Source organism: Alligator sinensis, unplaced genomic scaffold (genome assembly GCF_000455745.1).
Source record: "Alligator sinensis unplaced genomic scaffold, ASM45574v1 scaffold707_1, whole genome shotgun sequence".
NCBI classification, from domain to species: Eukaryota; Metazoa; Chordata; order Crocodylia; family Alligatoridae; genus Alligator; species Alligator sinensis.
Window position 1 is genome coordinate 1,108,365 of NW_005842065.1, and position 26,574 is coordinate 1,134,938.

Genomic DNA, 26,574 nt, shown 5'->3' on the forward strand with positions numbered 1-26,574 from the left:
CTGTTTGTAGCCCTCTTCACCCCTGTGTCACGTGGAGGCCAGGGTCAAGCCCCAAGCCTGCCTCATCCCTTAGCCTCTCTGGCACCATCTCCATTCCCCCTTCCCGCCTGGCGCTTCCCTTCTGAGGACCCCCCCTTCAGGGACACAGCAAGATGCCCAAAGGGTCTCAAAGCCTAAGCACTTTACTTTACCCAGCACAAGAGATCCTACAGAATACCACATCCCCAGTGCCTTCCCTCTCCTCGCCATCCAGCTGCCATCTCAGAATCCATCTTGCCTACCCTCCTCCTCTGGCTTTTGCCCTTTCCCAGCCAGGGGACACCCTCTTCATTGGCTTCCTTTTATCAGGGCTGGCCCCTCAGTCAAACCTGCCCCCTTTGCTACAAAGGCACTGCCCTTTGGTTCCCCTCACCACCTGCACATGCTCCCTAGATCCCTCATGGGTCCCTCCAAGATCCCCACTCCTGTCAAACTGTTGCATACCTAGTTTGTGCTCTCGAAGCCTAGGCCCCTGCAGTGAAATCACCCAACACTGGTCTCTCCTCTCACAGCCAGTCTTTCCCATGTCTTTCCCTTGAGCTCGGTCTGAGGGAATACATGACACATCCCTGCCATCTTTATGGCGTGCTGAGGCATTGGGTGAGACAGAGGTCCTATAACCAGGTAACAGTCATAATGGGGATGTTTTGATGTTGTGTGCTGTTTCAGCACATCACCCTAGCATGCTGGGATGGTGGCTTCAGTGGTGTGTGTTGCCGCAGAATTATGCTCAAAGGGGCTTTTGTATCTGAGCAGTATTGAGCCATCTGGCCATGAGGCTGGGGCACATCAGGCTGTCACAGCTTGAAGTGTTGTCAAAGGGACCCCAAACTCCCTTAGCAGCGACGCAGCTGAATGTGTTTCCCAGGCCTTGGAGATGGCCCCCAGATCTCCAAGCACCCTCTGATGCTTGAAGCTTGACAACAAAAGTAACGTTGCTCAGGGTTGGTTCAAAGTAGACCCCTTCTCCCTCCATTGCGGGCCCTCAGGGTAGGGGATGGAGCTGCACCCCCCCCCAATTTTTCCTGGAATCCATGAGGAGGGCGCAGTGACCCTTTGACTGGTCTCAAGATGGTTTGCAAGTGAATAGCTGTCTGATGGGGCAGGCTGTGTCCCCTCCCAGCCCTTCTGGACCCCAGTGAGAAGGGGCGTGGTGCTGATGGGTTCCTCTGGTTGTGGATATTGGCTATGGGGCTTCTTAGTCAGCCCAGAGGCTTTTAATCCACCCTGCTCACATCATAGAGTCCAGCAGTGGGGCTGGAAGGGACCTCCAGAGGTCACTTCTAGTCCAACCCCCTGTCTGAGGCAGGATCAGCCCTATCCAAACCATCCTGCCCTCCTGTGTCTCCCTGACTTTGGGTGCCAGCAGGAACTGGGCCATTTTCAGCTGATCCCAATGTTTGAGATGGGAGAGGTCCCAGCCCAAGACATCATAGACATGGGCAGAGGGGCATGGTTGGCAGGCCTGCTCTGGGGAATGGGGTCCTGTGGCAGCCCGGGAAGGGAGTTTGGCTGCTGAGGCCTAGGATAGGCTGTTGGGATGCCTGGGTTCTGTTTTTAGCAGCACAAATTAACTTCCTGGTTGACTTCAGGGAAAGCATTTCCTGTCTGTGCCTCAGTGGTCTCCTTTGGGGAGGTAGGATCAGCCCTCCTTCCACATCCTGGACTCTGAAGAGCTTGGTTGACAGTTGGTTGCAAGGTGCCTGGGGCTGAGGAAATAAGTGCCAAGTAGAATTGCTTGTCCTTGTCCCTTGGATGTGGCTTGGTTCAGATAGAGGCATCGCAGCCATGTTCCCTCATCCCTTCTCTTGCCCTCCTGGGCTCAGCTCCCAGCCTGGCTGGTCAGCATCCTTTCCTTGCCTATGGATGTCTCCACACTGGCAGGCTGGTCTGGGGGTCCCTGCTGGTGCCTCCCCATGTGCAACAACCCCTTGCCAGGCCTGGGAGCACCTGGAGCTGGGGCCCTTGCCAATATGAAACAGGAGATCTAATCACGAGCCCGGGGCAGTAACAGTAACATGGGTACCAGGTCAAATTCCAGCTCAGGTGACTCCATTCTCCGATACCCATCAGATACAGGGTCTTTCCTTCAATCTCAGCCTAAGCTACAGGCAGGCACATTCCACATTCCCTTCCAGAGGAGGCTGCAGTAGTAGTCCTGCAGCATGTCTTGTAAACTGTGGCTTTCTGGAGGAGGGTCTGTAGCTATGTGGAACCACTCCCATGGTCTGGTCTCATGGAGGCGGGAGGCACTGGGCTGGGATCTCTCTTCCAAGCTGAGGCAGAGGCAGTTTCCCCTGCCCACCAGCCTTGAGGGAGCCCCTGGAGGGGAAGGGGAAGATGGGGGCCTCTATGGCTGTGGGGACCCAAAGAGAGACATCTCTGCCCCCATGCTGGGATCTTTGGGGCTTAGCAGACCCAAGTGGAAGCAGGAGGAAGATGGCTGCACCTCGGAGGTCCCCCCACTTTAGGACAATTGCCCCTAGAGCCAGCCCCACCAGAGCCAGCAGAACCATCCCCCCGCAGGTGGGGGTGGGAAGGCAACCCCTCTCCCCACCAGGCCTCTGTGTTTACTATGATGACTCATGGGAGGGACGAGGATCTAAAAACAGGCAGGTTTATTTCCAAGCTCAGTGACCAAGTACCCAAACACCCAGGGAATGCAAACTGTTCCCCAGCCTGGCAATCCCAGCCCTCGCAGCACCTGGCATGTGGGAAATGTCTGGCCGGTACATTAATTATAGCTGTTAATCATAGCGACCCCCTGGAGGTATGGGGAGATCTCCCCTTCCAAACTGAACTCCATCCCCCCACCCAGGTCAGTATCAGCCCCATGGGACTGTGGGGAAACTGGGAGACAGGGGGGAATGGTGCTTTCAGGTGCAGAGAGCTAGGAATAAACTTTTTTTTTTTAAGAATTTTTTTGTGTTCCAAGCCAAATCAAGTCCAAATCCATGAGTCAGTCCAGAACCATAAGTGACCCTTCACCCACAAACATCTTCCATCCCCACCAGGGGCTTCAGATATTTCTAAAGTCTTTTGGCAGGCAGTTTATGTGCAGGCCCAAGCCCAGAGGCTTGAGGTTCAGATGCCCCCAAGTTTCACCTGACCTCAGCCATATGGTTATAGGAGCAAGCTAAGGAGGAGTCTCCCATTTCCATAAAGTGGGCTTTAAGCCCCAACACCTTGGTGGGTACTAAACCACACCAGAAGAAAAGTTATCCCTGGGAACACTTAAGGAAAACGGCCTTCATGGATCCAGATACATGGTGTTTCCCTCAAGAATAAACACTACTTGACCTCCAAGATTGCACCACCCTCCCTGAGCTGGGAATAGGTTCTGGCTCCACATTCAGGGCTCCCCACTCCAGGGCTCTGGTGAGGCCAGCTGTGACCATACACTCCACAGGATTCATCCTTGTGTGCACATGTTTGCACACATGTGCATGTATACATGCCTCTTGGCCAGGAAGTGCAAGAGATTATGATCCCCTAGCCAGAGGGAGTGTGACAGTGACAGCTGCAGGGTCAGGGCTGGGCCAGACAAAACCTGGTGTCCCAAAGCCTCTGGGTGGCCCTGCCTCCCCTCTTCTCCCCACCAAGCTCCAGGAAGCAGCAGCCACCTGGGACAGCATGTGGCTCTGCCCATACCCCCTTGGAGACAGGACCCCACAGTTGGGTGCCCTCAGCCTGTCGAGAAGGTAGCCCTCTCTAAGCCCCCAAATCATGGTGCAAAGACTAATTAGCTCCTAGTGCCAGCCTTGCTGTGCAAGCTGGGGAAACTGAGGCACACAGGGCAGGAGTTTCAGTTTGCCCCATGGGGAAGGGTTCTGGGGCCCTGTCTTCCCCCTGCCACTGATTTACCTGCATGTCTATGGGAAGAGTTACATCTCTGCTCCATGCAGTTATATCCTGGAAGGCTCCTGATGCTCCACTAGCCGCAGTTTGGAGCTCCTTGGGTTGGCAATACGAGGAAGGGGTGGGGGTCACTACAACCATGTCCTGCCCCCAGCCATGAACCTTTGCCATCCCCTGGGTAACTCTCCCCCAGACCTGATGGATCAGCAGGAGGAACAAAGGCTAGAACTAAGGGTTCCAGCTGTACTCTGGCCCCTGTGAGCAGGCACCAGTCGAGTGAGCCTGTGGCCACTTACCGCCACAGCTGCTGGAATAGGACAGGTTGAGTCAGGGTCACCAAGAAGTTTAGTGGGTCCATACTCTGCAGCAAAGAGCTGTGAGCAGAGTTCATGCAGCTCCAACTCCCCCTGGGCTTCAGCAGCCTCTGGAAGCCAGGCCTGTGGCATTTCACATCTGGGACCCAGAATCTGGCCCATTTAAAAAGTAGCTGCCTCTTGGCTCCCTGCTCCAAGACCTCACTATGGAGCCTGGAGCCTCTTTCCACTTCCATGAGGCTGGCAGCAGGGCAGGGGGCAGACTGAGACCCTACAGTTCTTGCAGGACCTCTGGGCACTGCATCCCAATGAGTTTTTCTTGGCCTGTTCCTTTCCCAGACCGGTTTCCTTTGGGAAAGGGGCGGGGGGAAGATGAACGGGTACCTCCTGCTTCTCCCTGCTGTAATTGACTGTAATTAGTTATTAACAGTGGGGTGTAATTAGGTTAGTGCTTAACGAATAGAGCAGCAGGGAACTGTTTCTATCTGGGGATTGCTTTACAATTGATTAATTGTTTTTTTTTTCTTTTCTCTCTTTGTTTTCTATTTTATTTTTTCCTCTTTTTTTTCCCTTTTCCCTCCTCCACAAAAGGAAGCAGGAAAAAAAAGCCTTATTTATTATCGTTTTCCCCACTGTTGGCATGGCAACACAGGCGTACGTTACAGAATTACAGGCAGCCCAGCAACAGTCACAGCAGCAGCAACAGCCGGCAGCGGCCCCCGCCACAGCCCCAGCCCCAGCCACTGCCTCGGCGCCATACATCGCTGACCTGCAAAGCACCCAGCCCCAGCCACCCGCCCAGAAGCAGTATGTGGCGGAAATCCAGACTGCCCCGCCACCTGCCCAGCCCACCAGTCAGCAGACCCCAGCACCGGCCCCACAGCAGTACATTGTAGTCACCGTGTCTGGTAAGTATCTAGAGGGCGCATCAGGGTAGGACGGGGTTGCCCCTGAGGTCCTAAGTGGTACAACAGTGTTGTCCCCATGGGTTGTTCAGAGGGTAGAAAGCTAAGTGGGGGGTTGTTGGCGGTGTCTCAAGAACATCAGTGCCATGCTGGGCAGTGTCCAGGCTGCCTGTCTCCAACAGTAGGGGTAGGAGAGGGAGTGTGTGGACAGGGCCTATCTGGAGCATAGCCTTGATGGCACTGACATGGGGCTGTCAGAGGAGACCTCCCCCACTTTGTTCTGTTCAGTCACTCTCCCTGGATCCAGCCTTCTTCGGTCTGTCTTGTCCCTTCTTGAACCCCAGACATGCCTCATGTCTTGTTCCCAGCGGAAGCTCCCTAGGGCAGGTGGTTCCCTTGGGAGATGCTGCCTACCATGTCTGCCACTCCTTTGAGCTGGGTGCCTGAGAAACCCCCTCTCTCTGCTTCCTCTAAGGCCCATGGTTGCAAACCGCTCCATGCACTTTCACCCTCTAACACCCTCATGCTGAAGACTCATGAGCTGCAAACCCATCCCCTAGCACAGAGGTGGCCAACCAGCCACAAGTTGGCATGGGCTGCCTCTGTGCATGGCATGCAGCAGATGAGGGAGGGGACAGGCAGCGCAGTGGCAGGTACGGCAAGGAGCAGAAATCAGGCAGGGGGCAGAAAGCAGAGCAGCCAAATGGGGCAGGGAGCCCAGGACAAGGAGCTGATCAGGCAGAAGAAAGAGATCAGAGCAGGGAGGGCATGGGGCTAATTTATAGCACACCTGCCAAAATAATTGCCCTCCCCAGCTGCTCTAGCACCTGTACTTGCAAGCAGGGAAAACCCTCCAGCTGGCTGTGATCAGACCGGCCACATGCCTTAGCCCAGGCAGCACCTTCTGTTGGTCTGATGAGAAATGAGAGCCCGTTCTATCTGGAGGGATCACGCCTGACTGGGCTGCCTGGCATGTTCACAGCTGTCTTTACCATATGAAAGGCATCTGGGGAAGCCCCCAGAGCATGGACACTGCCTGGTCTGGGCTCATCTTTGACCTGAAACCCATTCATCTTGCCACCAGCTTCTTGGCTCAGTAGTATTGTGTGAAAACCTAGGCCAGGCCCAGAGGTTTGTGCCATCAGTCTCCATGTACTAGATAGAACTGCGTTCTTCCCTGAGGTGTCAGCGTTCCTTGCACTCCTAAATCCATTCATTCTCACACCCACCTGCAAGGTGGGGAAGCATTCATGGCACTGTTTCATTGGCTAGGAACAGATGCCGCATTTATCCCTGGAGAAGTCATGGAGAAATTGGGCTGGAAGGCACCTCTAGAGGTCACATCTAGTCCAACCCCCTGCTGGAGGCAGAATCATCCCCAACCAAACCATCCCATACAAAGTTGTGCCTGGGTTTATCCCAGAATAAAAAACTCCCAGGATTGGCATGTACACACATCACCCTTCCCATGGGAGTTTAGCATGGGGCTGAGTGCTTTTCTACTATGGATTCAATGCTGCAATCCTGGGAAGTACTTTGCAGTATCCCAGGATAAATCATTACTGCCTTTTTTCTGGGAAACTATTCAGATTTATCTTGGGACAATGGACATGGATGTTTGTGTGACTCCAGTGAGTCCCAGGACAGTGTGGTTTATCTCAGGGTAAGTGTGATGTCTGTTTGTAGCCACAGAAGGGGTACTGAAGCCCTGAAAGACCAGGAACCAGCTCTCACCATCCCAGTGGCAGGGAGGTGAAAGTGCTGTCCTGTCCCACCAGCAGCAGCTGAGGCAAAAAAGCAGCAAGGGGGTAGGGAACCCCAGATCCAGACAGAGCTCTGCTTGCTGCTGGGCCCATGAGGGTTCCCCCCCCGCTCCCCGAGACTGGCGAGTCCCTGGTTCTGACCAGCTCACGCATCATCAGTTCAGAACCATCTTCAGAACTCAGCTCATTCCAGACCTGGAATAGAAGCTGATCATCTTCCCAGGACAGTGTCTTCTGCTGTAGGCTGGAATCATTCTTCTAGGATGGCATCTGTCCTGTGGGTTGGAATCATTCTCCCAGGACAGCATCTCTCCTGTGGGCTGGGTGGGAGTGAGAAGGACCAGGAGCTGAGATCAGTTTCTGCCTCTCGGGCATTTCCACACCTTTACTGGTGATTGGTTTAAATCCTGGCTACCTAGGCTCACTGAGGACTCAGAAGTAGCTAGTTGACCCCAAGATCTACCAAGTAGCAAGGCATGGTAAGACCTGAACAGCTGCCTTCAGTTCCACAGTTGGCTCAGATTGGGATCTGCTTACTGTTTCAGAGCTGAAAACCCTTCATCCCTCTCAGAGAAATCCTTCCCCCAGTGCGTTACGGGGACTCAGGCCAGGGCTGGAATGGGAGATAGGGTGGGTGACAGCCTCTATAGGTCTAATTGTGCCTCTGTGAACCCTGCTGGGTCCTGAAGTGCAGAGAAGACTCCCTGACTAGCCCGGATGATCTGCCCAGCATGTGTCTGTAGAGTGTTAACATGGACTCAGTTGTGCTGGGCTCAGGAGCTGCCTGCCTTGCCTTCCAGCTGGGGATGCTCCAGCTTGGCTGTGCTCACAGAGCAACAGAAAGTCAAACTGGAGATGGAGCTGGGGATCAGGTGTGGGCAATGGAGCCCTGACCAGAGTCATTGCCGGTCATGGCCTTTGGGCTTGGAGGCTAGGGCAGAGCTGGAGGTGTTCCATTCAGGACACCTGTTGGCAAATCTGGAGGGCACTGGCTGTTCAGGGCCTCAGTTCTCCAGCTTGTTCCATGCAGCTTCTTGGTACTGCAGGCACTTGGTGCTTTTGTGAGGATCCCTTGTTCTCCGTTCCTCCACCACAGCTCCCACAACACAGGTTCCCAGTCTAACCCCTTGTTCTCTCTCTGGCTCATAGCAAGTGTAGCCTCATGGGGTTACATGCTCAGAGGAACTGGCCTGCCTCTGGGGAAACCCTCAGAGCCCTGCAGCCTCAGCTGTCTCCAGCATCTATCCTGGGCAGTGCCAGGCACCTCTAGCTTAGGACATGGCCCAGAGCTCTGGCTTGCAGCCTGAAAGCTAGACCTCAAGCAGAGTGGAAACAAAAGATGTTGTAATCCCAGGGCCCCATATGCTGCTACCTTAAAGTGTGAAAGACACTTCAGAACAACAGAAGGCTACTTACCAGCCTGCCTTGAGGTGGCTGGGCAGAGGCCCCCATCACAAAGGGACTTATTTGGTGGACACAAGAGACAATTCCTTGCTTGTCTTATGGCCCGGGCTGGTGCCAGATGGGGCAGGGGGGCAGGAAGGAGCACTTTGCAGGCAACACAAGAGGTTGGATTTTTCCCCCATCACCTTCATCTTGCTATTCATGGCAGATTGATGGCAGGGAGGGTTGTGGGAAGGAGTATCAGCTGTCATGTCATCCGGGTGGCACTCAGGGGCATCACAGGAGAGCTGCCTGAGGCAGAGACACCCCCACACCCTGTCAGGAGGGTGGCGGGTCATTTTTAGCCACCCCAGTACAAGCATGGGGAACATAAGGAGTCTGACTGAGAGCTGTGGAGGTGCATGAGAAGTCCCCCCCATGAAGTAGCCAAATAACAGCTTCTACCATGTACCCGCAAGTGAACCTCTACCCAAACCTTCTGTACGCCCAGCCCACTCTGGGGAACTAAAGACATCAGAGCCAGGAGAGATCAGCTAGGTTCCCATGTGCTGAAGTCCACATCTGATCCCTTGCTGGGGGCAGAGACCTTGGCTCTCTCAGGTTCTCTTCTTTCTCCTCCCTGCTCCACCAGCAACATCCAGTGAGACCCCCATGATCCAGCATCATGCTCAAAAGGAGCCACGCAGTCCCAGCCCCAGGCAGTTGGTGGGTCGTGATGTCTCCTGCCTGGTTGGGGGGGTTTATTCCAAACCAAGCTTGCCAGAGCCTTGGGGAGAATGGGCAGGGATTAGTCAGCCAACGTCCCAGGCTAGAAGAGCCTCCACTCTCGCATAAGCTCCATTCTCAAGAGGAGGGAAGTGAGGAGAGGCATCTCCTGGTGCTGCCACTTCATGCACTACAGCAGTCTTTGTGCTGCACCATGAATAGTGAGTCCCTGACTCGGGGAGGGGGCCAGTTGGTAGGCCCATGGGGCTTGGAGGATCTTGCCCTGGCATTTGGAAGAGACTTGCATTGATTGCTCTGTTCCATGAGAATCAGAGGCTAGGAGCTGGCTGGTGGGGAGGAGCACTGGATAGAAATAGTCCTGTGCAGGGACAGGAAGGACTCGGGAGATCTCTCTGTGGCATCGGGATGGATTAGAGTTAACGGCGGGGTGGGAAGGGGAGGGGGCGGAAGGTGTCTGGGGACTCCTGGGTTTCCTCTTTGCCACTCAGAGCCCTCTGTCAGCTTGTTTTGTTGGGGTTTCCTGCCTTGGTTCTGAGGTTGTTCCCCAGCCAAGGGACTGGATCCCATTCCCAGTGCTGGAGGTAGCAGGGTTTTAGATTCTGACCCCTCCCCCACGCTGAGGCAGGTACACCCCTCAGTGCCTTCTTACCTGAGCTCTCCTATGGGTTGAAATGGCTGCCCACAGGCTGCCAGTCTAAACCCCACTCTACTCTCTCCGGCCCCCAGAAGGCGCCATGCGAGCCAGTGATACCGTCTCCGAGGCCAGCCCGGGCTCCACCACTGCGCAGTCTGGCGTGCCCACCCAGGTGGTCCAGCAGGTGCAGGCCACACAGCAGGTATGGACGGCACAGGCAGTGGTGGGAGTCAGGACAAGATCTGGCTCATGCATCTGTTTCCTGCAGCCAGTCTTGCAGGAGCATGAAATCACAGTGTTTTGATGGTCCAGAGGCTTTGGCTAAGGCTGGCATCAGGACTCCTGGGTTCTGTGGCTTGGGCGGGGGGGGGTGTCCTGGCCTCAAGTCACAGGAAGGGGCCAAAAAAAATGTCCCTGGGTTCTACTTCCAGGGGGAAGTGGGACCTAGCAGCTAGAGCAGGGGAGCCTCAAGTCAGGACTCCTGGCTTCTATCACCAGTGCCAAGGTTGAGAGTGGGGTCCAGAAGCCAAGACTCTAGACTTTAGTCCCATGTGGCATGAGCCCTTTCCTTGGCCCCTGAATGCAAAGTACTTTATTCAACAGAGGCTCCTGGTTCAGGCCAGCGTGCAGGCGAAGCCAGCAGCTGTGTCCCCGCTGCAGCTCACTGGAGTGCAAGTACCCCAGCAGGTAAGTCCCAGCTTCATCACTGCTCGTACCCTCCTGTGCGCCCCTTGCACCCCCATAGCTCTGAATCCCACCCCAACTCTCAGCATCGCCTGTTACACATCACTGTTAGCAGTGTTTCAGCTGGAACTTGCCTTCCCCCCTGTCCACTGTGAGCAGGAAGCAGCTGCCCCGACATCCCAGAGTCCCTTCTCCCAGGGCAAATCAGCAGCAGCATGATGGGAACCAGGTCTCTCACCTTGCTCAGCCTGCCTGGGACACTGCCATCCCCCACAACATGCTCTCACCTCCCTCCATGGCTTCAAGTTGGAGGCTGGGAGTTAGATGTGGCCTGGATCAGTAAAGCATTGCCTGCTGAGACTGGTGCCTGGTAGTGGCAGTGAAAGTTAGGGCAGAGCTGGAGGCCTTCCAGGACCTAGCATCAATACCCAGCCCCAGCTGGCTGCAGCGGGGACAGGATGAAGCTAAGCTGTTGTCTAGGGGAGAGCCCATACCCGCTATCCCCAGCCCCTGCACGTCAAATCTGGAGAGGGCACCAGGCTTTGGGTGCCTTGCGGGCCCCATCCAAAGCAGGGGATGTCTTTCTGCCTACTTGGGTACTGGATCATTGATTCAGACTTGGTTAGAGAGATTCCTGCTCAGCCCTGGGGAGAGGACAAAAACGGTGGGGATGGAGGAGACTGGGGTTATCTGGCCTTGAGTAGAACAGGGAGTCTTGGAGAGGAATGAGGATCTTGGGGTTGAAGCCTGGGAGCAATGATATTTAGGCCTGTCATTTCCTGTTGTTTGGGCCCAGGAGACCTGGGTTGCATTCCCAGGCCCCTCCGCAGACTGTCTCCTGGTGGACAGAGAGTAGGATGGGAAAGCAGTACTCCTGGGTTTTATTCCCAGTACTGAGTGAGGAGTGGAGCCTGGGGAAACTGAGTCAGAGATCCAGAGGGACAGGCAGAGCATGTGGTCAGGGACAGGCAGAGCTGGGTTGAAAATCCAGGAAGACCATATTAAGGCCATATCTAGATAGTGGGCAGAGCCAGGGGCTTGGACTCAGGACTCCTGGATTCAATTTCCAGCTCGGGGTGGGGAGTGGAGCCTGGTGGGCAAAGCCAGGGGTTGGAATTCAGGACTCCTGGGTCCTCCTTCTGCCTCAACATAGGACTCCTAGCAAATCCTTATACTTTAGTCTCCCAGCTTGCACTAGGGGGAATCTATTCTGCTCCTTGTGGCTGAATGGTACTCTCTCTTGGGAGGTGTTACATGGGCCCAGCATCATGCCAGGGACAGATGTGCCCATCCCCATCCACGTGCATGGAGAGGCGACTTCATGTCTTCTCAGCCATGAGTTCCTGTCATTTGGGCCCAGAGATCATGCTCAGCACAAGAGCTCTTAGCCCCCAGCTTTTCCTTCCATGCTAAAAACCCTGCTAGGCACGATGTTGCCCCCACCTTGACCTCATGAACAAAGGAAGCAACGCCGGGCTGGGGAACTGCAGAGGATGAGCTAGACAGCCATAGGAGGAAGTGAGACTCCGGGGTTCTAGCCCCCACTCTCTTTGGCAACTTCCTTCCCCTGCCGGAGAAATGAAAGAGCCTAAAGTACTTTGCAGCTGATGCCCAGTGGAGTTGAAATGTGGCTGGCTCTGGAGGGATAGCAAACAGCAAGGAGGGGGAGCTCTAGCCAGAGACACCAGCATAAAAGCTGTCTCAGAAACAGCCTTGTGGTAGCTCTATCACAGCACCTCCTGGTAAAAGGTCTTGTCTAAATGCTTCTAAGGGATAAAGATGGATCCCACTGGGATTTTTTAACTTGGCCTCTGGACTACAAAGCCACCCTCTTTCCTGATCCCAAGGAGACAGGCTTGGGCAATGCCCCTGTAACAGGCTGGCTGGTTCATTTACCCAAGCTCACCCAGCTTCTGGGCAGCGGGGGTCGATGGGAAACTTTGTTTGGAGTGGCTGGAATCTCAGGGATCAAATTGAGTCACAGCTGAATGATGGATGCAAATCCTAACAGCAACAGGCAGCAGCAGAGGAAGCTGTGAGTAACACATGACATTTTCTCTCATGTCTGGAGAGAAATGAGCTGAGGAGGGCAACTCACGTCTGTCCTACACAGTCCACACAGGCTTCCTACCTGCCTTTGAGGTAGATCTTGGAGACCTCTCGGTGCTATCCACAGTGACAGATGGAACAGATGGAAAATCAGGGTGCTGCAGGAGAACCTCTCTAGTAGGATGGTGTCAGGGGGTGGGGAAGCGGGGGGCACTTCCTAGATAGCTGCTTGAGCAGCTGGAGCTGAAGGAAAGTCGCACAAATAGCTTCTGATCAGTTGCCTCCAGCAGGAAGTGTATGCCCTGATGATGCTACAGCAATACCTGGCACAGCAATGAAGGGCACCCACACACGCCCATAGAGATGGCTCTATCTGGCCTTGCTAGGGACCATCTTCTAGCTCAAGGGTGTCAAACATATGGCTTTTAGGGAACCACCATCTGGCCCCCGGTGCTGCCTGTAAGTCTGATCAGACCCACACGGAGTATGGCATGCGCCCGTGGGCCAGTCCGCAGGCTGGATCAGGACCATGGTCTTCCTCTCCCTCCCCAGCATACCTCATCTAGCAGCTGCTTCAGCTGGTCTGGGACCCAGCCCATCCAAACTGCACCACATGCAGTGCCGGCTGTAGGGCACATAGAATCATAGAAGTAGGGTCGGAAGGGACCTTGTAGATCTTCAGGTCCGACCCCCTGCCTGGGCAGGAACATGTTGCACATGGCACCACAGTAGCTCTGAGATCCATGCCGTGTGTGTCCTAAATGGGCTGGAGCAGCCGTTGGCTCATGTATGCTGCGGGAGGAAAGCTGTGGGCTTGATCCAGCCCCACCCAGCCCTTGGACCACTTATCTGGTCCAAGTTTAACACCCATGCTCTAGTTATTGTGACCATGACCACAAGCACCTTGGAGTGGCTCATGCATAGGAGAAAAAGACTGTAGAGATGGAAAAGCCCCTTTTCTCCTCTCCAGCTGAAGCAGGGTTGGCCCCTTTTGGACAATCAGCTGCAGCTTCATCCAGCCTGGTTTCAACCCCCCGAGAGACAAAGCTGCCTCTTCCTGGGGAGACTCTTCTCTGTTTCCCTGAAGACTCTCTGCCTCAATTCTTTCCTTGTGCCTGTTTCCATCTCTGCTTAACAGCAGTGTGTACTGGCCATTGGCTGTCCTAGAAAACAGTCGCTGATTCTTCACGGAATCCTAGAGAAGTGGGACTGGAAGGGACTTCCAGAGGTCACATCAAGCCCAGCCTCCTACCTTAGGCAGGATCAGCCCTGTCCAAACCATCCCAGACAAATCTATCATCTAAACTCTTTATAAAACTACTGTGAACCCTGACACAACACCATACATCACACCTGGCCCTGCCACAGAGAAAGCACAGGGACTGCAGCCACCAATGTCCTGCTGCTGTAAAAGGTTGTTAATCTACACTCAAGAGATCCCACGAAGAGGCTGTGCCCCTGCTACGGAGGAAGGCAAACCTCCCCCTCAGTCCATACCAGTATGAGCAGGGGGTGGAATTCCTTCCTCACTCCCAGTGGGGCATCAGTTTGAGCCTGAGCAGAGGGGCACGACTCTCTAGCCAGGACCCTCCGGAGTTGAGTCCCAGCAGGAGCATTGGCACAGCCCAGTTGCCATCCCCAGCTTAGATTGCAGCCAACATCCAATGCCAGTGAGGGAGGTTTAAAACCCCCTGACACATGTAGCAGAAAGATGGAGAGAGGGCAACCAACAAAGCCCAGAAGCTTGGGACATCCCCACAGTGGAACACAGTCATCACTACACCTAGATCATCCCTGCCCTTGGCTATCCATCCTCTCCTTGAAATCCTGTGGCAATGGAGAGTCTGCACCTTGGTTGTAGCTGCATTTAGGAAGAGATGCAGTGGGGAGAAGGAGCCAACCTTGTGACTGCAAAAGAGGACATGACAGCATCTCTCCCAGCGTGTGCTGGAGCTGTTGACTCAGAAGGCCTGGCTGGGAAGACCCACAGAGCAGAGAAAGCATACTGGGAGCATAGGTGTTTACATTCCCGGAGTTCTGAAAGACATGTAGCCCATTAGAGGCTGGATGCCAGGGCCCATGGAGACATGGAGGGGCTCCGGGAGGCAGTATGGGGCAGCCAGGCCACAGGGATTTCAATCAAGCAGCATCGTGTGTTTGGTGGCAGATGAGGTGGGAGGGAGGAGAGGTAGGTACTGTAGAGTCCTGGCGCTCCAAGTGCAACTGGCTGTGGGCATACTTCCTAGTGGCCAACATCTCACGGTGCTTAACCCAGGGGCTTCTCTTATGTCATCCCTCTGCAGCGGCTGGTGGTGCAGACCACGACGCAGGCCAGCAAAGGAGGACAGGTCTCGCTGGCTGTGCACGGGGTACAGCAGCAAGTCCACTCTCCCCCTGAGGTGGGTGGCATGAGAAACTGTGCCATGTGGCTGTGCTACGGCCCTCCTGGGCAGGGCAACAATCCCACACTGGGCAGCTTCACTCAGGTCTGGGGTTCACACTCCACCCCAGACCTGGCCCAGCCTTCAAGGCAAGTTGGGGCTGGGCCCCAGAGGTATTTGCTTGCTGTCATGGCATCTGTGCCTGAGGGGTTCCTTCCCTGGTCTGGAGGCATCTCTGCATGTTCATCAGCACGCATACGGTGCAGGCATTGTTCTGAGCCTCCTCCAGGCTGGGCGGCGGGGTGGAATGACCCATCTCTGGGTATGTAGGCAGGAAGCATCCAGCACTGCTTTCTAGCTCTGGGAATGAGCTGCTGTTGGGGTCAGCAGGACTCTCAAGTCATGCAGAGAAGACTGCCACCTCTGGGCGTGTCCTGAGGCTCATTGGCCCTAGCAGTACTTCTTCAGTTCTCTGCATGAGTTGATACAGACTGAGATTTTTCTGGAGCATTCCTTGGGCGTGTGGTCCAGCACCACCCCCTGCCCCTCCACACTCCTCTGGTGCCCCACCAATGGCACAATCAGGGCTTCCAGTCCATGTCCTCCCAAGGCCTTCCAGACAGCCAGGGGGCTGTAGAGGAAGTCCCTTTTGTATCTCCTCCCCTCCACCCAGGAAAGAGAACCCTCCTTCTGTGCTGCCTTGTGAATCACCCTGGGTGTTTGCCCGAGGGCTCACCAGAGATCAGAGCTGGGCTGCCCCACCTGGTGATGCCGGCATGGTGGGGAGGGCAGAGGACACCTCTCCTTCCTGAGCAAGGTCCCCAGTGCAGCTTGTATGCTCTCTGTTCATCTCATCACCCTGTAAATGGGCCTCGGCTGGTGTTCCTTGGCTGGGGTGGGGGGTGGGAGTCAGGAACCAGCCCTATCTGAGGTGCCTTTAACCTGCTTCCCCCTTGTCTTTCCAGCGCTCTCCTGTGCAGAGCAACAGCTCAGCCAGCAAACCAGGACAGGTCCAGCAGCTCCAGGTCCATGGAGTCCAGCAAGTGCCTGTCTCCCAAGAGGTGCTGTCCCCACCTGCCGCCCCTGAGCTGGTAACACCGGGCCCGTGCTGGGCAGGGAGGGGGGGAGACATGGGTCACCACCTGGAGCCAGGAAAGCTCCCCAGGCCCCCGGAGCGTGAATGCAACCAACAGGACAGAGTGGGAAGGTGGGGTCTGAGGTTATGCTTCCCTGAACCCCCCTCCTCCCCCGTTGTACTCTCCCCCACCAGCAGCATTTCAACAGGGCTGTGGTATCCTTCCCCACTGTCTCCTGGCACTTGCAGCTCCAGCCTCACTCTTTGCTACCTAGGCACATGGTTGCCAGGGAAGGATTGACAGCTCTTGAAGTTGCCACAGGAGCAGCTGTTGCCCAGGCAGCACAAGGGCTGTGACACACACACACATCCTGCCACTCTCTGTCCTTCCCCTCCTCTCCCCTTCCTGGCTGTCAGTCAGGCAGCCAATTGTTTGTCCTCCAGGCAGTTGCTGTGGAGATCTGCTTAAAAAAAGGCGGTAGATTGTAAAATGGAATAAAGGAAGTGCTGCCTCCCCTCCCCCGTGAAACACACACATATGCACATGCACCCACACGGACCTTGACTTCAGGTCAGCATCACCCACAGGGGCTAGGACCTGGCTGTGATCATTGTGGCAATTCAGCCCTCAGCATGAACCTGTTGTGTACCAATTAAGGACCAGGGCAGCCCTGTCAAGGTGGGGTCCTGCCCCTGGCAGGGTTTCTCATGTTGCTTTCCCAGTGCCCAGCTGGACCCTGTACTGGTTGCAGCTGTGTCATAGAAATGATAGGGATGTCAGGCTGGAAGGGACATCCAAAGGTCACATCAAGTCCAATCCCCAGCCTGAGACAGGATCAGCCAACCTCCAAGCAACACGACACAGTCACCCCTGACACAACACCAGACATCACACCTGGCCATGCCACAGGGAAAGCTGGGGAACCACAGTGGTCAATGTCCTGCTGCTGTAAAAGATGGTTAATAGACACTCAAAAGAGTTCACAGGTAGAGGCTGTGCCCCTGCTACAGAGGAAGGCAACCCTCCCTAACCCATACTAATCTGACCGGGGGAAAAATTTTTTCCTGACCCCAAATCTGGCATCAATCTGAGCCTGAGCGCAGGGGTAAGACCATCTAGCTAGGACCCTCTGGGGTTGAGACCAAGCAGGAGCATTGGCACAGCCCAGTCGCCATCCACAGCCTGGGCTGCAGCCAATACCCATTGCTTCTGAGGAAGGTTTAAAACCCCCCTGACACATGTAGCACTGTGTTGTGGTGGGGTGGAATTTCCTCCTAACCTCATGTGGCAAACAGTACAGCCCAGAAGCCTGGGGAATCCCCATAGCAGAACACAGGCATCACTACACCAGATCATCCCCAGCCAGTGTCTGTCCAGTCTCTCCTTGAGCCCCTTCGGTGAAGAGTCCTTAGCTTCCCTGGACACCTATCCCCCTGCCTCCCTGATCTAACAGTGAAGAAGTTTCTCCCTAACTGTTTTGACATCAGGGCCACCCAGGGGCCATCAGGTGGCATTTATAAAGTGACAATGACCTTTCTGGGCCTCTGTGCATTCAGCCTGGCCCTCAACAGGCCCCAGAATTAGCAGCCTCACCCAGCTCGCAGCCACCCCAGTTCTTGCCCCGGAGCTGGGATCTCCCTCACCCAAGGCTCTCAACAGGCCCCTGACAGCTGTTCTGTCTCTTCTCCACAGAGATCAGTTGTCCAGAGCACACCGCAGACACCCAAGTCGGGGGCTGTGCAGCAGCTGACAGTGCAGGGTCTCCAGCAAGTCCATGTCACCCAAGAGGTGAGGCTCTTCAGCCAGGCTGGGGGCTGCCAAGATCACATCAGGCCCAGCTGCGATCTGGGAGCTGGGAGGGACCCCGGCATCTTCCAGCAACCAGCTCTATGTGGGCTGGGACAGGCCTGTGCCCACCCCTACCTGCCACCCCCATCTCCCAGGTGTCTGTAGAACCCAGCCCAGAGGGGTTTGTGTGATGCCATCAACCCCTTCCCTGTCAAGATCCAGTTAGTGTCTCCATGTGGAGCCAGCACCACAGAAGTGCATTATTTGGTAGCCAAAGTCCAGGGCTGGAAGCTGGTGGCCTCCTCCTCTGTCCCTAGCAAGCCTCTAGGGCTAGCAACCCCCTAGCCATTCCAGCAGCCTCTCTCCACCCTACCCGGCAACCAGTAAGGTGGATGTCAGTCAGAGGAAGGCAGCAGGACTCCTGGGTTCTGGGGCAGTCACTCTCCTTCCCCCGTGGGCACCAGGCACCGGCACTGACCCCCACAGTGTTTCTGTTTGTCATCTAGAGCTCAGACAGTGAGTTCCCCAGGCCAGCTAGACAGAGCCAGCCTCCGCCGCAGCCTTCGCCGCAGACAGCACAGCCTTCTCTCTCCTTAGCGTGTAGTAGTGGGACGCACCAGCTGGCCGGCTGCTGCCTGGCCAGTCAGGGGCGCAGGCTCCAGTACCTCCACTCGCTGGAGGCCGCCTCCTCAGAGCAGTGGCTGGAGTTGGCCCACGGGCTGTCACCACGCCTGCTCCTCTCGCAGCCGAAGCTGGTGATGGAGCCACTGCCTTTCCTCTCCTCGCACCATGCCAGCCCCGAGCAGAGAGTCAAGATTCAGAGAGTCCCCCAGGTGCTAGTGTTTGGCACGGCGGCAACCGCACTCAAAGTAGGTCCCCCTAGCAGCCCCTGCCCTCCCCACCCTGTCTCTGCTGGAGCCCGTTGGAGCCATCCTGGGTCCCACCCCAGCCCTTTCAGACAGACTCCTTCCATCATCTTTGTCGTCACCTGTCTTCACGCCTTGCCCCAGCCCCCCAGCATTAACCTGGAAGCCCTGAAAGCACATGCCACTTCACCATCTGCCACAGACCAGGACCAGGGCACCAGGACCCCGCTCTCACTTCAGCTGGGCCACAGGAGACTGCCACCGTGTTCATTCCCAGTTGAGAAATAACACTGATGTGGCTGATTTCCCCTTTAAAGCGCACGGGAGAGTGACGGCCCTGTCATTCACCCCACTCATTAAAGACCCCCAGCTCAGTCCTCAGGGCCTGGTCAAGCAAATCCCAGAGAGGGGTTATATTAGGTTTCTGTGAAACCCTTGTTGTTTCATTTGGAAGCAGTGGTCCCCTTCTCAGGTGCTCCCAGGGAGAGGTACCTGGAGAGGGGTATACATATGCTGCTCCAGTCTGGGAGGCGTCACAGCACTGCCAGGTATTACAGGTAGCAGGATTGATGCATGGCATCAGATTGATGTAGGAAAAACACAGCTGTGTGGGGTTGCCAGCAGCTGCCCCAGACTCTGCCAGAGGATAGAGGGCTGTAGCTCAGGGCAAGATCATGCCTCACAGTCCCCTGAGACAGGAGCTTTAGAGCCTCCATGGCTGCAGGAACCCATGCTCCTTAGAGAGAGAGATTCCCGCACTGTCTGGGGCCTTGGAGGCTGGACTCCCAGGGTTTCTTCCTTGCTCCATCATTGATTTGGGTCACTTGTAAATGGAGATGGGTTCTGCCCTGCTTCCCCCAGGGTGGGAGTGACACTGTCCCATTTCAGAGTAGGGCTTGAAGGTGATCTGAGACCCTGTGATGAATGGGGAGGGGTGGGAATGGCTGGGGAGGCAGCAGGACTGGTGGGCAGTGCCCTGGGCTAGGAATCAGGCATCTGGGCACCCATGAGCATGCTTCTGCCCCACTGTGCCCACTTGCCCATCCCACCGCTGGTGAACCCCTCTCTTCTCCCCTCCCGGCTCAGGTGCAGCAGCTGCAGCAGGTGCCTGTCCAGCACGTCTACCCCAACCAGGTGCAGTATGTGGAAGGGGGTGATGCCAGCTACACAGCCAGCACCATGTGAGTGGACCCCGGTTCCTGCATCTTCTGCAGCCTCCTGTGATGCCCCTGGTGATGGCATCTCTGCCAAGGCCTTGTGTTGGTCTTTGGGAGAGGGTTGTTACTAGGGGCTTCACCGGGGCATGGGCAAGCCCGAGACTTGGTTGCCAACCACAGCTAATCTCCCACCCACCCAGATCCTTTGGAATTCAGCATCTCTTTTGCCCCCCTGGCCAGGCCTGGGGAAAACCCCTCTGCCTTCGAGGGGGTGTTCCTAGCCTCCCTGCTACCCCCTTACTTGGCTCCATCAGACCAATATGCTCTGTGTCCTGAACGCCCCTTCCCGGCTGCCTGCCCCTACATGGGTGCCCAAGAGCCTCAGCAGAGCAGTGCTTAGAGCTCCCCAAGTGTTACCCCATTGCTGCCCACCCCACTCCAGTGCATGCCCCCTTCCCTACCCCAGGCTTATTCCCCATCTCAGGAACAGAAAGGTCCTATGGGAACTGGTGACTCACCCTCAGACAGGAGAAACGGCCTCACATCTAGCCACTGCTGTTTGTTAGGAACTGTCATTTTCACCCATACATGATGGGAGATTGTGCCTGTCTGGGGACCCTCAGCCCTGCCCACAGCTGCCACAGGCCTCTGCAAGGGTCAGGTGCCTTCCTATCTGCACTTACTGGAGACACGATCCTCCCTCGTTCCCTGCTGCCACCCACTGTGCTGTTACACCCAGAAGTGGCCACATCATAGCAGGAGGCTGATGGCTACTCTGACCATAAACTGCTTCCCTCTGCATGGGGCCTGGCCTAGCTGATCCTCCGTCTCGTTCCAGACGCTCCAGCACCTACCCATACACCGAAACTCCCCTATACACCCAGAACACGGGAGCCAACTACTATGAATCGCAGGCCACGCCAGCCCAGGCCGCCACGCCAGCCACCTCCCAGAATGTGGCCAGCAGCGGCTCTGTCCCCATGTATGTCTCTGGTGGGCAGATCATTGCCAACCCCAGCGGAGGAGGCGGCGGTGGAGGGGGCGGCGGCGGGACAGGGACCTACGTCATCCAGGGAGGATACATGCTTGGGAGCTCCAGCCAGTCCTACTCCCACACCACACGTGCCTCTCCAGCCACCGTAAGTCACCCCCTCTTTGTCCTCGCTGGCAACGTACTCCTCAGCCCTCCTGTGAGATCTTTTCATTCTCACTTTGTCCCCTAGCCTCTTCCCATATGAGTCTCTGTCCTGGATCGCAGCCAACCCAAACAGTACCCAGTATTCCCAGGGGGGCTCCCTAGTGCCTCATGCAGCGGTATGAACCTTTCTTAGTCTCTGTTAGAACTGTTTGTGTGACACACACTAGGATCATGGGGAAAGCTGGGCTGGAAGGGACCTCACCAGCTTACCTTGTCCAGACCCTTGCTCAAGCCAGGATCAGGCCAGAATAAATCATCCCAACCATTCTTTGCTTTTGGACATTTCCAAGGATGGAAACTCCACCACATCTCTGGGCAGCATGTTCCAATGGTCAACCCCCCCTCATGAGTCAGGATGCTCCTGCTCATCTCCAGCCTCAGTTTCCCCTGATGCAGCTTGAGGCCATTGCTCTTAGTCCTGCCCCCTGCAGCCACAGAGAAAAGCACATCTCCATCCTCTCTGTCACCGCCCTGCAGAGGTTTGAAGATCCTTGTCAAATCCCCCCTCAGTCTTCTCTTCTCCGGACTCAGTCACTCAGGCTTTTCTAGCCTGTCTTTATCAGTCCTGCCTCCCGGGCCCCTAATCATTTTTGTTGCTCTACATTGGACTCTTCCCAACCTGTCCACCTCCTTCATGAAGTTTGTGGCCTAGAACTGGACCCAGGGCTCCAGGGGAGGCCTCACCAGGACTAAGAGCCAGAGAATCACTGCCCCGAATTTTCAAGGGATGCTTCTGTTCATACAGTCCAGGAGGCTGTTGGCTTTGCAATGAGAGCACACTGCTGGCTGTTATTCAGCTCACGGTCTACTGTCATCCCAAGTCCTTCTCTGCAGTGCTGCATTTTGCCGGTCACACTTGTCTTTTTCCAGGTGGCTTAGTCCTCCCGAGACCAGTGGACCTCAGTCTGGTCATGGGTATGTAGCACTGGGTCCATCACTAAGGGAACCACTTGTTTCTTAATGCAGCTAATATGTGTCTTGCATCTACAGAGATGTAGCTCTGTGTTGGTGCCTACCCAAGGCATATGTCTTCCTCCAGGCAGGTCCTATGCCCTTGGATGTTTCCAGCTGGCATCAATAAGGAGCCAACTGGCCCCTCTAGCATGGCAGGCATGAGACCAGCCAGCCCTTGCCCGTGGGGACCCCAGCAGGCACAAGCCTCAGCCCTCCCCTTCCTCTCTGCCCCTTTCTTCTCACTAAGGTGCAGTGGTTGCTGGATAACTATGAGACAGCTGAGGGAGTGAGCCTGCCACGAAGCACCCTCTACTGCCACTACCTCCTGCATTGCCAGGAGCAGAAGCTGGAGCCAGTCAATGCCGCCTCCTTCGGCAAGCTGATCCGGTCGGTGTTCATGGGCCTGCGCACGCGCCGCCTGGGCACCAGGTAAGAGCCCACACTGGTGTGGGACAGGGCTGCCCTAGAGCTCCTCTGTGCCCTCTTCACACTGAGACCCAACTGGGGAAAAGCTAAGCACAAACAAAGGCCTCAGACGGACATTTGTTTCCTCCTGGGAGAGTCACTGCTGTATCAGGAGAAGCCATGAGTGTGCAGACATTTAGGCTTCTTCTCCCAGACTAAAAATGGTGGCTCCAGGAAAAAATAACCTGGGGAGAACCAGGGTTATATAACTCCCAGGAAAGTTTCTTCTGGGAGAGTGAATGTCTGTATATGCTATCAGAGCAGCCAGGGTTGTGGGGGAAGAGATCAGGGCAAAGTCCAAGGCTTTATTGTGACCACCCCCCAGCCTGTACTGGGGTCTTACCCTTCCCATCTCCTCACAGAGGGAACTCCAAGTACCACTACTATGGCCTCCGCATCAAAGCCAACTCACCGCTGCTGCGCCTGATGGAGGATCAGCAGCACTTGGCCATGCGCCAACAGCCTTTCTCCCAGAAGCAGAGGTAGGAGCTGCCAGCCAGGCCCTGGGGACCGACACACCCCTGGACGCTGCGTCTCACCCCTCCGCAAATCTCTAACCCTGGCCCCATGTCTGCCTTTGACTGATGGGTCCTGTGCTTGCAGGCTCAAGCCCATTCAGAAGATGGAGGGGATGACCAATGGTGTGGCTGTGGGACAGCAGCAGGCCTCGGGACTCTCCGACATCAGTGCCCAGGTCCAGCAGTATCAGCAGTTCTTGGGTAAGACCCACAGGAGCCAAGTTGGGGAGGCTGGTGGGGTGGGGGAGCAATCTGGCAGCTCTAACACCATTCCTCCTTTCTCCTCCTGCCCTGCAGATGCCTCCCGAACCCTGGCTGACTTCTCCGACATTGACTTGCAAGGGAAGCCCCTGCCAGAGGGTGTGGGGGCTGAGGATATCAAGGCTTTCCAGTTGCTCTACCGGGAGCATTGTGAGGTACAAACTCCCAGTGGTGCCTGCCCCAGACAGACCTGTCAGCCCAGCCCTGTGTGCTGGGGCTGCCGTGGTGCTTCCCAGGAATGGTGAGGTGCAGGGTCTCCCATCTCCTGTCTCCACAGTCCAGCAGGGCCAATATGGGAACAACAACCCCTAGGTCCATTTCCCGTGGGCCCCCAGGTCCATTTCCCTCAATCCTTCAGGGCCTTCATTCTCAATACAAATCAGCTTAGTGGAAAGAAACTCCCTCAAAACCAGAAGCAAAACCAACTGAGGTTGGAGGTGTCATAGGGATCCTAGAGATGTGGGTCTGGCAGGGACCTCCAGAGGTCACCTCAAATCCAGCCTCCTGCCTGAGTTAGGATCAGCCCTGTCCAAACCATCCCAGACAAATCCATAATCTAAACTCCTTGTAAAACTGCCGTCATCCCTGACAACACTAGACATCACATCCAGCCCTGCCCTAGGGAAAGCAGGGGGACTGGGGCAGCCAGCATCCTGCTGTTGTAAAAGGTTGTTAATATACGGTTGAGAGATCCCAGGCCTGCTACAGAAGAAGCCAAATCCCTTCCTGAGCCCTAATCTGGCATCTGTCTGAGCCTGAATAGATGTGCAGGACCCTTTAGTCAGGACCCTCTGAGTTTAGTCTCAGCAGGAGCATTGGCACAAGGGGAAATGCCCACTGCGTCCTATCCATTTTGCAAACCCCCCTGCTCCCCAGCCAGGCATAGAACCCCAATGTCCCGCTGCTAAGCCCTGCCAGGGATTCACCTCCTCAGGAGAACTGAGCCAGCCCCCTGTAGGGAGCTGGGTGGAGAGAGACATGGGTCAGCAGTGGGAGTTTTGGGAATCCTCTCCAAACTGTGCCAGCCCCTCTCTGCCCCTCCCAGCATGGCAGATGGCACTGATACATGGCCGGACCCCATGAAGGCAGGCAGGATTGCCTGGCCCCCCTCCTCTCTCCTCTTCAGGGAACAGCGGGTGGATGCAGGGTCCCCCAAGGCCATCAGCCCACCAATGCTGAAGCCCCCATGCCCCTTCTTACCAGGCCATTGTGGACGTGATGATCAACCTGCAGTTCACCTTGGTGGAGACTCTATGGAAAACCTTCTGGAGGTACAACCTGAACCAGCCCAGTGAAGCCACCCCCATTGCCGTGTGAGTGCGCCCACCTTCCTGGCACTAGGGGGTGAGGAGGGGGGCGGTCTTTGTCCTTTTTTGGGTCAGGTATCAAAGTTTTAATGAGGGGGGAGTCAGTTCCCCCCCTGAGTCTCCAGCTGTCATGCTCCAGCTGACTTGCCCTGGGCAGGTGGCTGCATTTCTGGCAGTAGTCATCATAGAGCATTTCACAGATGTCCAGGGGGACCATTCACCCCATTGTAGAGGGGGAAAACTGAGGCACAGGCAGGGGAAGTAGCTTTTGCAAGGCCCCCCTGCAGCTGGGCATAGAAACCTGTGGCCCAACCCCAGGGCTGCATCTCCCTAGCTTCTAGACCACAGCTCAGACCAAGAGACCTGAGAGTTGAGGGACAGTGCTGGACTTTGATTGGCCTGTGTGTTCCCCACCGCCTGCCCCCAGGCACGACGAGGCCGAGAAGCGTCTCCCCAAGAGCTGCCTGGTGATCCTGTCCAAGTATGAGCCTGTGCTCAAGTGGACGAAGGACTGCGACAATATGCTGTACCAGGGCCTGGTGGAGATCCTCATCCCAGACGTCCTCCGGCCCATTCCCAGTGAGTGCCAGTGCCCCTGCCCTGTCCTACCCTTGGCATGTCCTGGGAGCCCCCAGCCCTGTGCCTCCATCCCTGATTGCCGCCTCCGTACATGTATAACATGCACCTGTCCATTCACCCCTGGCCGTTGCTTCCTGGCAGTCAAGGTCGTGAAGCTGGGATCATCAGAGGGGGGAATTGAGGCACTAGGCTGGGACAGGACATGCCCAAGGGGCCTCTGAATAGCTGAGTCCTGTCCCCATTTCCCCCAGTCCCACAACACAGCTGCTGCCTCCCTCCCTGGGGATGCTCCAGGCACCTGATACTTCCAGTGCTAAGAAGAGAAAGCCTTGGGGTCTAGCTGGTGGGTGCTGGGGCGGGTTACCCTTGGTACCACCCCGGACACTTTGTATCCTTCCCATGATGCCGAGCAGCCACCACGGGCACCATGGGGTTGGGAGGGGGCCTTACTCAATGCCACCTCTGTCCCAGGTGCCTTGACGCAAGCAATCCGAAATTTCGCCAAGAGTTTGGAGAGCTGGTTAACCAACGCCATGATGAACATCCCTGAGGAGATGGTCCGTGTGAAGGTGAGGGGTGGAGCTGGGGTGGAGATATCTGCCCTCCAACTTGTGGCTGTGACCTGTGCCCTCTGACCTGGGCAGCACCGGGGCCATGGGACCTGCAGGCAGCCCCTGGGCCACTTCATCCTTTGCCTGGGTCCTGGTGTCCTGGCTCCTTCAGCAGCTGCCAGGCTGCGTTGCTGGGAGTCACTGGTCCTGACCGGTCTGTTTACCCCCAGGTGGCAGCAGCAAGTGCCTTTGCCCAGACCCTGCGGCGATACACATCCTTGAACCACCTAGCCCAGGCTGCCCGGGCTGTGCTACAGAACACAGCCCAGATCAACCAGATGCTGAGCGACCTCAACCGCGTGGACTTTGCCAATGTCCAGGTAACTGGCCCCAAGGGCACCCCAGAGCTCCTTATTCCACCCCCTCTCCCCTGGCTCCGGTCAACGGGAGGTGGGTGGAGCTTCCCCCGCCCCCACCAGTCAGAGCCTCATGCTCCCTTGCCCCCATGCCTAAATTTTCCCATCTGTAAAGTGCGGATATTCATCAACAATTTCAGCCCCAGTTTACTTCTGTGAGCTTCAACTGTCCATGACTGATCCAGGAACTCCTAAGGGCAGAGGCTGGTGCCAGGCCCATGCTCTCCCCTCTCCATGCCTCAGTTTCCCCATCTGTAAAATGGGGCTGTGCCTTGACAGTTTCAGCCCAGTTTCCTTCTGTGAGCTCCGACTGTTCGTGACTGGCACAGGACCCTGGACAGGAGACAGCAGCACTACTCCCCGCCCCCAACCTCCATCCTTCCTCCCCACACTGGGCAGGGCAGCCACAAGCCCCTCAGCCTGGTCACCCCCAGCCTCCTGATTGTGCCCCTCACCTCACTGGTAGGAGCAGGCCTCATGGGTGTGCCGCTGTGAAGACCGCGTGGTCCAGCGCCTGGAGCAGGACTTCAAGATGACCCTGCAGCAGCAGAACTCACTGGAGCAGTGGGCCGTGTGGCTGGACGGCGTTGTCACCCAAGTCCTCAAGCCCTATCAGGGCAGCCACAGCTTCCCCAAAGCCGCCAAGCTCTTCCTCCTCAAGTGGTCCTTTTACAGGTATGT

At 56.1% G+C, this 26,574-nt stretch overlaps 1 protein-coding gene across 6 annotated transcripts in view; it reads left to right on the forward strand.

Annotated features, from left to right (window-relative positions):
• Nucleotides 1–534: 534 nt before the first annotated feature.
• RFX1 (regulatory factor X1) overlaps nt 535–26,574 on the forward strand; it is a 29,963-nt gene continuing 3,923 nt past the window's right edge. The window contains exons 1-19 of one of the 6 annotated variants that reach the window (XM_014519873.2): nt 535–663; nt 4,803–5,119; nt 9,736–9,845; nt 10,247–10,330; nt 14,680–14,775; nt 15,723–15,848; nt 17,526–17,621; nt 18,128–18,490; nt 19,574–19,668; nt 20,483–20,783; nt 22,044–22,225; nt 22,624–22,743; nt 22,865–22,980; nt 23,077–23,195; nt 24,244–24,353; nt 24,775–24,926; nt 25,398–25,495; nt 25,708–25,857; nt 26,360–26,568. In XM_014519873.2, coding sequence (XP_014375359.1) covers nt 4,852–5,119; nt 9,736–9,845; nt 10,247–10,330; nt 14,680–14,775; nt 15,723–15,848; nt 17,526–17,621; nt 18,128–18,490; nt 19,574–19,668; nt 20,483–20,783; nt 22,044–22,225; nt 22,624–22,743; nt 22,865–22,980; nt 23,077–23,195; nt 24,244–24,353; nt 24,775–24,926; nt 25,398–25,495; nt 25,708–25,857; nt 26,360–26,568 — 2,795 coding nt within the window. In that variant the 5' untranslated portion in view covers nt 535–663; nt 4,803–4,851. The remainder of the gene's footprint in view (nt 664–4,802; nt 5,120–9,735; nt 9,846–10,246; nt 10,331–14,679; nt 14,776–15,722; nt 15,849–17,525; nt 17,622–18,127; nt 18,491–19,573; nt 19,669–20,482; nt 20,784–22,043; nt 22,226–22,623; nt 22,744–22,864; nt 22,981–23,076; nt 23,196–24,243; nt 24,354–24,774; nt 24,927–25,397; nt 25,496–25,707; nt 25,858–26,359; nt 26,569–26,574) is intronic. The other 5 variants (XM_014519874.2, XM_014519875.2, XM_014519876.2 and 2 more) reach the window with 5 other exon arrangements.